We start from the raw sequence: 14,153 nt of genomic DNA on the forward strand, positions 1-14,153 counted from the left end.
TTGCACAATTATTTAATAATATGAAATATGTTATAGTTTATATATATAAAAAATTTTGCTTATTTAATAAAACTGAGAGCCATTGGATTATTTGTTTTTAGCTTTTTATTTTTCAACCCTCTTTAGACAAGACCCCCAAAAAGCTTTTTTGCTCAAAACAACTGTTGCAGTCTGTCAAAGTTATTTCTTGGGTTTTTTTAAGCTGATTGACTGAAAAACTCCCAAATTCTTTAGGTGGGGTAATGGCAGATACACAAGGCAGTAACTATAGCTGATCAAGGTACTGTAGTAGTAGTAGTAGCAGCACATGATTTTACCAAATGCACTTTCTCTAATGAGTAAAAAAACGCTACAGATGGCACAGTATGTGCCAGCACATCCCTATTTGAACTGTTATGCTTGTTTGCAATAGAAAACACAGTAATTTAAGTAATTTCATACTCAGCTAAATGCAGTAATAAAGGAACAAATCCCTTTCACTCAGAATTTCCTAAATAAGCCTAATTAACTACTGGGTAAAAGAAGTATTTCTAAAAATACTTGAAAGGAGAAGAGCTTCCATGAAAAATCCCTCAAAACAGAAAGCTTATTTCTTTTTGCATTGGCACTGCTTGCTTTTATAGAAGGAAATATGCAATGTATGTTCCATTTCTGGATGTGTGGTAACAAGCAATTGCAGTAGAACAGGATAACAAAAAACTAGAGAAGGAGGAATAAAGAAATAATATTTACATTCTGGCCATCTAGCTAAGCCTTTACTTGAGAGCCAGTGCAAAGTATCCATGAAGCTGCTGTTCTAAACATGCATTTCAATCCTATGCAAACTGCTGCTAAAGTTGTATGTCCCTTTTTGTATCCCTTCTCTTGATGTGTTATTCCTTCTGCTTAGTAAAACCCCAAAATTACTAGGACTCAGAGAAAGCCTCTGTTTTACCCTCTAGCAGATGCACTTAAAAAAATTCCTACTCAGGAGTTCCTGCAGTAAACATACACTTAAACTCCTGGGGGTCTTGACAGGTAACTGCAGAAGCCTCTTAAGTTCCAATAATACAGGTAAAGAAAACGGAATTTAGGAAAAACTATCTGGAAACCATTTTTCTCAACAACTTTGCAGCAAGTTACTTGTTCAGTCCTTTTCTGCAGTGATCACACCAGCTCTCAGCAAACACCACAGTATTGGTTATGAATATCAGCAAAATCATGAACAGAAGTAACATGAAGCAAAACACTTCAATCAAAAAGAGACAGTAGAGGCTTCAAGACTATTACTTGAAAAAACATCGTGACAAAAACATTTCAAAGGTATTTACATATCACATTCAGCCATGATCTAGCTAGGATTGATCCCTGAAGCTTCACGTGAAATCCTAGACAGGTGAAAACTGTAGCACAATCTTATCCTGGCACAATCACTCCTCCAGGACAGTATCAGCATCAATGAAATAAGAATGGATCAATCAATAGTCTCACTATTGGGCCAGACGACACTTCCCAGAGTGAAAACTGAGAAACAGCACCCAGGAGCAAGGTTTGCCTCCAGTCAGTTGTATTTATTTATGAAAAAGTTAAGGAACATTGAGGGATTCCAAAATACTCTTAACTCTGTTTGGCAAACTTCAACTGGTTAAGCAAGACAACGGTCACTCTACATGCAACTAAAAACACAAGACCTTTATAAAACATTGATTTTACATGGTAAAAATCAATAAATCACAGCAACAACAACTTCTCCTGGAGTGACTATTTTCCCACCATCATTACTAGATCTTCCATGCCACTTAACCTGTGCAATACTAAAAGTCAGAGCACTCTGCTGCTGTCTCAGAAAAGTTGAAGGCCACTTTTTATTTTATGGAAGTCATTCTGGGTCCATAATAATCCTCCTGTCATGGGAATATTCAATTCTGCAGAGCTGTGAGGAAGAGAATAAAGCACATTAGCAGTGGGCTGGTTTCTACACTGAAGAAAATGTAAGCAATCAAGACAATCTTCCTTCTGCCTTGGGGAAGTTAGACCACCTTTCTAACACCACACAGCCTTTGGCAAATGGAGAAGCTGCTAGGCAAGGGAAATAAGAGTGATGAACAAGCTGCCATTGTAGCACTCCTGATGAAACCTGGATTGTTTCCAGGCACAGCTACAGGAATAAATCAGGTTCTGCTCCTTTCTATTTGTAGTAGCAACAGGTTTTCTTCATGTTTCTCATCCTTTTTTTTCTCTTGGCATCCTGCCAGGCTGTAATCTGAGTGGAACAAACTGTCTGCCCCTTTCCCCACACAAGGAGATGCAGAAACAAACACATGTTACTTTTGGCCTGGTAAGTGCTTTCTCATTTTCTACATGAGTATTTTCTAGTAATATCAGTTACATGACGCATTACACTGTTCAAAAACCAGCCTGAAATTTATGAATCCAGCTTGTAGCTTTTTAGAATCAATATACTGTAATTCTTCACCATCACTAAATCATATTTGAAAATGCAGTCTAGGGCATCTTTCTCCAAAGGAACAGGATGTTACTGATAAGGAAAGGTCAATAATTTGATGCAGGGGAGGATGACCAAGAGGATGGAGAAAAATGGAACCCCTTCTCAGATTTGAAACTGGAAATTTGGGATCTGAACACAACTCTGAATATGTGAAAATATGAATATGTGCAAGATTTCTTAAGTGAAGTATCCCAAGAACATGATTCTCAGTTCTTCACATTGCTACTAGATTGGGCCCACCAACCACAGAAAGGAATCAGTGATTAGAAGGTTGTCCAATTGAGTGTTAAGGAAAATAACTACAATTCATTTCTATTCTGAAGCATTCCTTGGATTAAAATAATAGGAGATGGGTTTATATGTGTGTGATGAAACTGATTTGACAGCTTACAGCATTCAAGTTCCTGTGACTTCAAAGTGTGAAATAATGACCCTATTAAAACATCTCCAATGAGCTTCATTTAGTAACAAAGGTGATCTGACTAAAGCTTTATAGAATGCCCCTGTTATTTCCAGGACAATGGACAATCTGTGTTTCTTTACTGAGGCCAGATCTGCAGCTCTAAATTACTAGCTACAGCTCTAAAAGGTCACTGGGCACTGCCACCATGTTGAAGATCAAAGCCCCAGCTAATAGAAACTTCAATTTTCAAGCCTGCTGGGGCTGTGCTGATACCTGCTAAACAGCAGTATTTCATAATCCTTGGAATGGTTTCTTTTAAAAGAGAGCAGGAGGAGTGAAGATAGCAACATTAGAAGATGGCATCCTCAAAGGACACCATTAGGGTTGGGTTTAGAGACAATAATAGATGTTTGGGTCAAACTATTTAAATAGAAGTAAAAAGGAAATCTCAGCCCTAATTTTTCACGTGGTAGAGTAAAAGGCACAGAGAGAGGAATGCATTTCATGGTTCAGGGGCAAAGTCCCACCCACACCATTACTCACTTTGTACTGAGAGGCTTCCACTCATTCCTCACTGGCTGATCAAGCAGGGACATCATAGAATAATTATCCAACATGAGACCATCAGGGTCATCTGTCTGACCTGGGAGTTTCCCAAGAGGAAAGTCTTTCCATCGTACTTCATCTAGATAAAACAGTACAAAACCAAGAAGTCTGAGTTTCCCAAAGAGATTTTTGAAACACATGATCACCCTCCCCCAGTCCACAAATACTGCCCCCTGCAATGCAGCCATTCAAAAAATGATCTGCACCAATGTCACAGAAGCAGAGGACAATTTTGCTTCTGTTCTCAAAACATCCAGTTCTAACAAGCTGTCCTCATCAGCATATTTGTCTCTTTTTTTACTTGAGAAAATTTCCTAATGAATGAAGTACAAGAGTTCAGTCTTCTAGTGGCTGCTTTTTTTCCCTTTAAATGTCATTTTGACTCCAACTCCTCTCCACCAACTTCCTCCTCCTGTGTCTGAGTCCCTCCATGACTCATCCAAAATTCTTAGCTACAGAGACCTCCAACCCCAATGAGAAAGTACAGCTACTGTAACAAAGCTAACAAAACACTGGATATAGTGTTTATTCCTTCTAAAACTCTGTCTTGCTCCTTTCTTTTGTTTGCCCTCATGTCACAACAACCATTTTCCCAGAGCATGGAACTTGGGTTCACAGACAAACTGTACTTTCAAATACCCCCAAGTGTGACAAACAGAAGTCCAAGAAACATCCATATTTTCTTCACCATTCTCAGTTGGCATATATGCTGCCCCATCAGCTGGATACACTGAAATTTTAAACAGTTTGGAAAAGCTTAATAAAAAATAAATAAGACAGTAATAGCACCTGGAAAATACACTCTCAGTATTTTATAAGCTGAAGTGAAATGACCCCTAAACATAAACAAAACACTGGAAAACCCACATTTTTCAGTAACATTTAGATGACTTTGAAGCACAGTTTAATTGTGGCCAGCCCCAAAGGGCTGAGATGTGCTTGCATTCCAATTAACATTTGTCAGTGATGAAGGTTGTCTTAGAGTCACTTTTTACCTGCAGTGATCTGCCAGGCAGAGCCTTGCAGTGCTGCCCTTTTCTCAGCAATGGCCACCATGCTACCAGGATGAGCAAGTCCTTCCAAAGCATTTGCTTCAGTCACCATCTCTTCTTCCTCCTCTTCCACTTCCTCTACACCATTGTCTCTCTCTGGCACATCTTCTTGTTTCTCTACAGTCTGCCCTTGATTTTTAACCTGATTTTCTTGCCTGGCTCTCCACTGTAAGCTCTCTATAGTATAAATTGGCTGTTCACTGCCATCTGAAGAGAGGCCTGGACTGGACAGAGGGGCACCTCCTTCTGTGTAAATGGAAGCAAGATAGAGCAGGTTCTTCCGAGAAGAACGTGGCAAGCGAGGTCTCATGATCGTGAGGATCCTAGAGAGGAAAAAGGGCAATGGAAAAGTCTTTAAGGGGTTGGTAAATCTTCATTTGGAGTATTTTTTGCTTTCAAGTGTTTGTTTTCTCCAGGACAGCTGGCTCACATAACTCATCTAACAGGCAAAATCTGATTATTCCCTGGTCAGTAGATGCTGGAGTACTCTTTGTGATTCAAATTAAGGACTTTAAATACTTCTAACTGAATTACCACTTTACTGTTTTCTTGTATAGAAGTTAGGAGCTGTGGTTAATTCCTATCACCTCAATAAGGTCACATCTCTACCAAGTCACTTTGCTTCTGAACAGGCTGCTTCTTTAAATACCTCCCCAGATAACTTCTGCTTTCATTTGGAAGGTGCAATCCTTTAAAATCCTTTTCCTTCTCTTTGTGTGCAATCAATGGGGAGGTAAATAGCAGCAGGCATGGCTTTATATGCACCTGTTACCATTTCTACAAGATGCAAAGAAAGGGCAAGGGAATGCAGCTATAGCTCAGCATATCACTAGGGAACCAAAGCTGTTACAGAGCACTGTTTACTGTCCCTTTTCTAGGTCACAGCATCAAACTTACAGCTGAAGAAGATGTGGGGTTGCCCAGCAGGGAGCTTGCAAGCAACTGTCAGTCAGTCTTATCCACTGCAAAGGAACTTTATGGAGGAACAGCTCCTTCACAGACACCTGCTTGTTACACTGTTGTTTTTTCTTCCCTTCAAAGATAATGAAAACAACAGGGTGCTCAAAACTCATCCAAAATATACCCTTCATCCCTCTGCATTTTTACTGGAACCCATCCTCAAATAAGCTGTCATTTTAACCCAAGTGCATGACCAGATGTACCGACCAAATACAACATCAAGGTCGTTATAAAGGACTTGACAACACATGGACAGCTCAGGTAGCTCCACCAGACCTGACCACAAAGCAGTGCAGACATTCCCAAGCTGGCCCCTGTGCATGTCACAACAGACAGGAAAGCCACAAGACGTGTTTGAACAGTATTTTCCCAGATAAATGCAGTGTTCTGCATCTGGGACCCAGTATCATTCTAGACAGCTCTGCAAACAGTAGATTTAACAGCTGGGAACCAGCAGCATTCAGGATCTTGGTACATCATAGATATGCTCAGCACTGACTGAAAGCACCAAATCTTAACCTATCACTGCCTGAGATATTGCCAAAATCTTTGTGCAGAGCAGAGCAAAATCTCTGAGCCAGACTAGGAGAGGACAGAAGAGGCACCAACATTAAGGGGTGCAAGGATACACAGTATAAAAATCCTGTAAGGAGAAACCTGGGACACTCTGAATAATTAAGGCTCTTCAGTGCCTATCTCTGGAATGAAACATAAGGTCTGCCAATTTTAACAGTTCTAAAGAGTCAGGAACTGAAAACAAAATATTACTTATTACATGTGTGTAAGTTTAGAAGGCATAAAAATCCTACACTATTTAGTATCTTGTAAAGGCAGGCTTCTGTTAAGGGAGAAAAGAACTGGGAAGAGGGATCTCATAACACACCACATATAACAGTAGCAGATAGCATCTAAGGATGTTATTTCCTACAAGTATTGATATCTGGAGAAATTAGCACTTAATGGCTCGATCTTCCCTGTGAGAGATTTGCCTTTCCTATCTTGACGAGGCTGCAGCACACTTATCAGTAACAATTTCAAATTTTTGCTAAGAAATACATGACATGAACAGGTGAAAAGTCTAAGAAATGCAACAATAAAAGCTTTATGTTCACATGACAAAATGTACTAATTAGGCTACTGCACTTCATGTATAAAGGTCCCACCACTTTACTAGTACAGTTTTACACAGTACAGAAGAAACTCTTACGCTTTTTTAAACACAGAAATTGCAGACACACTCACCAGCATTTACTTTGGCAATGCCAGTCAGCAACTCAGAAATCCAGTTGATCAAGAACTGTTGCCGAAGTTCTGAAGAGTCAGAACATTCCTTTAGCTCTAGAAACATTTTCTCTATGAGGATCTGTGTAAAACTTCGTGAAAGGAGACCTGACAGCAAAGGCTGCCAAAAGCAGTAAAATGCTGGGGGAATTTTGAATTGCCATACCTCTTTATTTGCTGCAATGAGAAGAAAAAAATGAATCAGAGAAGCCAGAAATTGGTGCTTTGTAATGTTTTTATGAAATACAGGTGTGACACTTGCTCCAGACTAAAGAGGTTTGTTCTGAGATCACTGATTCCAGGATATTCCCTGAAGTCCTAGCTGAAACTATTATTTTTCTTATGCTAGGCAAGTAAAATAAGTAGCAATTTGATAATTAGCACAAAGAAGTTATTAACACAGGAAGATATATCTGTTTTGCTAATCCCTTTCCAGTTTCAGCTTATTTCACATATAATTAAGAGCTACTTTATCTAAAAAATATACTGCAAAAAGAAGGTTCATTGAACAAAGCAAAAAAAATGAAAAAGCTTTTAAATTTTTCTACTGTTATATAGTGATGGAAATTTGAGAATCTTTTTTGGAAAGTTCTTTGGCTGTGAAATAGGGAATTTATTTATTTTCATTCCCTCTAGGTGCCTAGTTCTCCTGCAAACAATAAATGCAACTCCACACATATGGGCAGCAGTTTGGAACTAAGATGCAGCTGGTGAATGAGGCTCAAAAAAACCCATCCATTTTGATTTGCTTCATATCTTCAGTGTAGGAGAGGAACTAGTGTAAGTTCCAGAAATCAGCAACTACTGCAGAAAAGAGTAGAGATGCAAGCTTTGAAAGATGTTTTGGCTAGATATTCAGTGCTGAAGAGCCATCCTTCCATCCCTAGAGTTTTATTGTAAAAGCAGTAGCTAAGCATGGCCATAAGAGGTTCTGGAGAACAGGGCAAAAGATGTTTAAGGACCCAGATATACAAAAAATATGCAGCCAATTAGAGACTTCAATAAAATGAGAAAAAAATAACAGACTTTGCCATAACACTACCTATGCATTTTCTGCTTGTGTGATGCATAAAACACTCACCTTCATACTTGATATTTAGCATCTTCAGACAATCCATCTTTGGGATGAGAAAGCCATCACTGAGAAGAGCTTCAGCCACTGTTGCCCTAGAGCAGAGAGTTTATAAACTTATTACTGCCACTTATTCCTTTACGTATCAAAACACCACCTGCCCCAGTTCTGAAACAAGTCTGACTGCCAAACACCTGGAACTGTGAGGAGGGAATGGAGAATCTTCTGCTTGAACAAGAGACCTGGTAATGCTGTTCTTGTATGGCATATATATTTATATTCAAAACACCAGGAGTTACAGCTCTTATCTGTAACATGATACTCTCTCCCCTCTGCAGTTACACCATTTAGACTTCTCAAAGCAGGTCAAGATCTCCATGCAAATGTACATGGTAATAAATCTCATGAACACACTAGGTCCTAGAGGCTCTGTAGTAATAGAAAGATAAAAAATATAGAAAATGCCAAGTATTGCCCTGTGGTTTTGAAGAATTCCAAAGGTTACTGCAAATTCAAAATCTCTACAGGGCTGAAGAGCTTTTGAAGAGCTCAACCCTGGGAGTTTTTTTTGGGAGCTTTTGAAGACAACTGAAGATGCTGCATGCCTTGGGGCCAGCATCACTAAGTCTGTGAGAACACCTTGGAACCACCTGGCAAAAGGACCATTGCTCATTAGCACACACCAACAACTCAGTCCTCAAAGATGTTGAGGAAATCAACTAACTGCTTTCTCCATGGTCAGCTACAGGACACCATGAAAAGGCAATTTAATAGGTCTTCAGCACCATACCTTTCATCTCAGTTCTTTATCAGAGACAAACCTGTTTTCCTGCATCAGGTCTTTGATCTGAGCCAAAATCCAGTCCAGTTCTGAAGAGGAATCAGCCCACAATTCTCGAGACTTTGAAAGAGATGGCATAGTCTGCATAACCTGAGTGAAGGAAAAATTCAAGCATTAACAGAAAATACCCTCCCATGACAAAGACATTATTTGTATGACAAGAAGATGAATGTGCCACCTGTACTTCATAACCAGCACCTGGAAAAGTTCACAAATGTTCCCCTTTCTTGGAATCTCCAATAAGCACAGATCTCCTTCATAAACCTGAACAAAGTGCCCACATTAGGAACTGTCAGAGCTCAAATTGCTTGTTCTCTGTAGTGAAATTTTCCTTTGGCAAGCCATGTATGACAACACCAGCAGACAGACCTGAGCAAGGAACTAAGGCAACAAGGAAGAGAAAACATATTGCTCAAGAAAGAAAAGAGAATTAACCAAAGCGCTGATCATCAGAGTGCACTTACCCGGAATTGCTCATTCTTGTAAGATATCAGAACATCTCTGACTTTTTCTAGAAATAAACATAAATATATCATTTAAGCAGAAGATCAACTCTGTGAGGGGATTTTGTATCTAAGGAAGCTGCTTAGTTTTGCTAAATTTACACTCAAGGAAAATGCCAGTCAAACAAAGCCAGCAATTTTGTTAAGACAACACACTGAAGGCTCCCAAAACTCCCAGACTTTTCCAGCAACATGAATTTTCTCAAGTGGGGTTGAACCACAATTTCCATATTTTATCACTAACAGTAGCTAAAGACAGGTAAGTTGGATAAACCCAGACAGTTAAAAAACAAATTCCTAGATTGGTGTAGGGAGAAATTGTTCCCACATGTAGTTTATAACCTGATGCATATTTGTATTCATTATACTTGCATTTTGCAACAATTGCAGCAGCACTACACCTATTCACAAAGTGCTAAAAATTTGGAGAAATACTACCAAACCAGTCAGTCAACACCAGGAATCCACCAAGACCCAAAGAGGAATCCCAAAACCTGAGCTGAAGGTACATTTTTACACTAGAAGATGACACATTTAAACTGCTTTCTTCAGCACATCCAATCCTTGTATCTGCTGTTGCTCTAGGAACACCTACCATGGAATTCCTTGTGTTTCTGACAGGCCTCACGCTGCGGGGTTTGAACCTCCCATGCATCACCATCCAAATCTGCATTTGCTTCCACCTCTTCCTGCTCTTCTTCCTCATCCTCATCTTCTTCACACAAGTTATTGCCCAGCTGACGGTTCCAATACATCTTTCGTAGCCACTCCAGCACAACGTCACAACCTAACAGAGAACAGAAAACACCTTCTCAGGCAGGATTTCTTTGTTATGGCAAAAAATAATAGGTGGCATATTGCTAACTTGAATTATGAAAATAAATGCTATTAACCAGCTATGAACCCTGGAAACACAAAATACTCCATTAATGAATGGAGTGAACAAGTTAAAAAAACCCAAACAAACAAAACCCCTTCAAACCAAACCAAAACCAACCTCCAGAAAGAAGCCAGGAAGAAAAAAAAAACCAATCCAATATCACAGACATGGTAACTACCCATCATTTTTTTTGAGGAAAAAAAAAATTATTGGACACTGTTATGGCACTGCACCTTGCTCAAGCTAGGTCAAATTTAAGCAGCAACTAGGTCCCTGCAGCAGCATTCAGATGGGAAAATGAGTCAATACTTTAGTATCACCATGGTCAACACAGCATCTACAACAATAACCCATTTTTTGTGCAAGGACTACACTATACCTACATTAAATAGAATGGAAAGGAAATGCCTTTACTTTCATCAGCATTTTCCCAATTCAATCTAAGGACCATGGTGAAGATTATTTAACTGGATTCTTAAGCCTTAACCCAAAATTTCTAGGAGTCTCTTCAAATGCTATGAATTCACTCATTCACTCAGGTCATTCACTCAGGCTTGCAGTATCCACATTTCCCCCTAAATGGGATTTTTAAAAGTCTTAGGTATCACTAAACCATCAGAAAAAGCTTTTACCTATTTCCCCAAGATGAACTTCCTGTGCTGTAAAAAAGCAAACAAACTGTTGCAACCAGCTGTTATTGTTTCAAGTAATTTTTTCAGGGATAGGAGAAAGCCTCTGAGCATTTGCCCTGTGAGGAACCACAGGACACAGCTCAGCTATCCTGACAGGGGAGTGGCAAATCCTCTGAGTCTGATATGACAACTCTCCCTGCCTGTCCTGCAGCACCCCAAAACGGAGGCAGGGGTGCTCCCCTCAGGGCCTGCAGCTCTGGCATTGCCAGCCCAGGCAACGTGCCTCTCAGGCCACCCCTGCCAGTGCCAGCTGCTGGTGGCACTCACTCACCCTTGCGGCACAGGGCCAGCCGCGGCAGCTTCCCGTGCGTCAGCTCGTGACGGAGATCCACGACCCACACGGGGATGTCCACCTGCAACAACAGGCAGCAGCTGACCCCTCTGCTCCCGCTGCATCAGCCCTGCACAGCTGCAAAGAGCCTCCACCAGGTGGGAACAGCACCTTCCTGGCCACTCCTGTGCTGTAGCTGCCCTGCTGCCCACTTCAAGAGCGGGCCAAGATCCCCCAGCTCTCTGATGCCACTCCTCCTGTGGCCTAGGATCATACAAACACTTGTATTTTACAGTTTAAGTCCTTCAGTGTTAAGCGCAAGGAGAGATTTCTTTTTAGACAGAGGTGTTACATGTAACTTAATGTAACTGAGAAGCAATTAAACTGTATTTAAATGACATTCTGGGTAACTATGTATCAGACACAAATATAATATAATACTGAAATTTACAGGGTAATTTACATGCAGTTTTTTGCAGCTTTTCTGAGGACAACTACCTTTAACTATGCAAGACCTTTGCTTTTAAGCTTGATCAGTTTCAAAAAGGTGTTGTTAATAACCTGTAAATTATCAAATAACTCTTATTCAATAGTTACCTCTCTTGCTAATTGTCTCAGAGGAATGCTGACCATCTTCTGTTTCCTTTCTGTGATCAAGTTGACAAATCTGCATGCAGGTTACAGAAAAAATAAATTACTATCAAGAGCTGCAGAGAAACTTGGAACTCCAGAGACAAACTCCCTGTATATTATACATTGCCGTGGTCCCAGAGAGGCAAAGTGAGCTCAGACAGTGGAATAATGACATCTGCCCATGTCTTTTTCTCAAAAGCAGAAGGGCCTTGAGAGCCCTTACCTTACAAGAGCCAGCCCATAAGACAGGATGAGCTCGTGTGACTTCAATCTGCCAGATGAATCGAGGACCTTACAGCGAATCAGTTCTGCCGTGGAGTCCACTGCAAGAGGCATTTTTGGACCATACCTGGAGGCAAAGGAAAACCAGGTGAGCAGACTCACACAAATATACTCACCCTGTAAAAAGGGCAGCTTTCCCACTACATTTTGTGCTCTGTGGTACATAACAGCCTAACAAATGGTATGCTGAGACAGCATCAAAGGCTCTTTCCAGAAGGGTTCTATTGGAACAGAGTGGTTACACAGTTACTCCCTAAGCACACGTTAAATGAATATTTACTGATAACGCCAAGTACACAGACAAGATGCTTTACCTAGGCTGGTCTTGCGTACGGATGCAGCAGAGGCAATTTAGGGGCCTTGGATTTGCTCACTGCCAGAGAAATCAGCCCGTGAAGTTGCGGGCATGCAGGGCTTCTGCCTCCCCTGCTCCCTCGGGGCCACCGTGGCATAAGCTTGGCATAAGCTGCGTGCCCGGAGCCTCCCGCAATGAAGGAGCCAAACAGGACGGGGCCGCCAGCCCTGCCGCACCGCCGGCCTGCCCACACAGCCCCGGCCGCGGAGCTGCTCCGGCGGGAGCCAGGCTCGGCTCCTGGGCAGCCCCCGGACCGCGAGCGCCGGGCGCAGCCGGGGCCGAGGGCACAGAGCGGCCGCTCCAGGGACACAGCGGCGGCCCCGAGCCCCGCATCGCTCCCCGCCCGCGGTGCGCGGCCCGTACCGGCTCTTCCATGCGGAGACGCGATCCAGCGCGTCCTGCTGCAGCCGGCTGTCTCCGCAGTACAGCCCCACCATCACTTGGTCCCACTCCGCCCGGCCCCTCCACGCCACCACCGTCCGCAGCGGCTTCAGCCGCTTGCGGGCCGGGGACGAGCCCGGCTGCCCGCGGCGCCAGGCCGGGCCCGCGCGGGCCGCCATGCCGCCAGCGCCGCTCCGCCTCCCCGGCCCGCCCTGCCCGGCCCGGCCCGGCCCGGCCCTGCCCGCGCCGCTTCCGCTTCCCGCGCCCGCCGCTCGCCCTGGGTGCGGCCGCCTGAGGCGAGCCCGGCCCCGTGGGTCCTGCCGGGGCGCGGCGGGGCTGGCGGCTGCGTCCTCTGCGGCCCCCAGGGCTCGGGGCCAGGGCGTTCTCCCGTTGTGCGTGCGGGGAGCTGAGGGACGGCGAGGTGTGTCCTGAATCAGGGGGAGGGAAGCCTTGCGACAAAGCACAGGGCCATCCCCAACAGCCACACTATGTGCCCCATAATGTTGTCCAAACGCTTCTTGAGCTTTGCCAGCCTCAGTGCTGTGACCGCTTCCCTGGGGATTCTGTTCCAGCGACCAACCACCCTCTGGGTGAAAAGTCTTTTCTTAATAGCCAACCTAAACGTCCCCTGACTCAGGTTCATGCTATTTCCTCGAGTCACTGGTCACGAGAGTGAAGAGATTGTACCTGCCCCTCCACTTCCCCTCGTGAAGATGTTGAAGAACACAATGAGGGTGGACCTCAGCCTCCTCCAGGCTGCACAAACCAAGTGACCTCAGCCGAGGTTTCCCCTCCAGACCTCTCCCCTTCCTCCTGGCCCTCCTTTGGATGCCCAAAACAGCACGGAGTACTCAGGGTGGGGCAAGCACATTTCTTGGTGAAGAACTTTTTTCAGATATCCAGCCTAAGCCTCCCCTAAGCCAATGTCAGGCCATTCCCTTGAGTCCTGTCCCTGGTCACCAAAAGGAAGAGATCAATCCTGCTCCACCTTTTCTCCTCAAGAGGAAGTTATAAATGAGGTTTCCCCTCAGTTTCCTCCAGGCGGAACACACAAAGTGACCTCAGCCCTGCTCATCCAGGTTCTCCTCAAGGCCCTTCACCAGTTCTTGGTTTTTTGCAACAAAATACCTACATGGGATTTTTTGTTCAAAAAGTACATAATCTACACTACTCAATACCATTTTAATGTCATTTACTTTCTTGAGGCATAGATATAAATTAGGAATATTCCCCTTTTAACTGGATAGTCTTGTTATGTGTGTGTAATTCTGAAATAACTGAAGCTTTTGAGTTATAAAAAACCAGACATCCTGTTGTTTATATAGCAGGACGATGTGCTAAGATTATTTTGTTTAGGAAGTAAAAAATTTTGTATACAATAATGTTTAAAATTTTAAATTTCATTAAGGTTGTATTTTTATTTCAGTTTTGATTAAGTTTTGCCTGTAGGTAT

General features: G+C 42.7%; 1 protein-coding gene across 1 annotated transcript; it reads right to left on the minus strand.

The window, feature by feature from the left end:
- Positions 1–157: 157 nt before the first annotated feature.
- LAS1L (LAS1 like ribosome biogenesis factor) lies at positions 158–12,879 on the minus strand (the record flags this gene model as incomplete). Its single annotated transcript, XM_084213016.1, has 13 exons — positions 158–1,912; positions 3,435–3,576; positions 4,493–4,872; positions 5,447–5,582; positions 6,752–6,967; positions 7,872–7,957; positions 8,684–8,793; positions 9,168–9,214; positions 9,802–9,993; positions 11,050–11,131; positions 11,647–11,716; positions 11,906–12,031; positions 12,683–12,879. The coding sequence occupies 13 exons, from the start codon at positions 12,877–12,879 to the stop codon at positions 1,822–1,824; spliced, it is 1,875 nt and encodes a 624-aa protein (XP_084069142.1). The 3' UTR covers positions 158–1,821.
- Between the last annotated feature and the right edge of the window lie 1,274 nt (positions 12,880–14,153).

Source organism: Fringilla coelebs, assembly GCF_963513975.1.
Source record: "Fringilla coelebs genome assembly, chromosome: 11".
In the NCBI taxonomy this organism is placed as follows: Eukaryota; Metazoa; Chordata; class Aves; order Passeriformes; family Fringillidae; genus Fringilla; species Fringilla coelebs.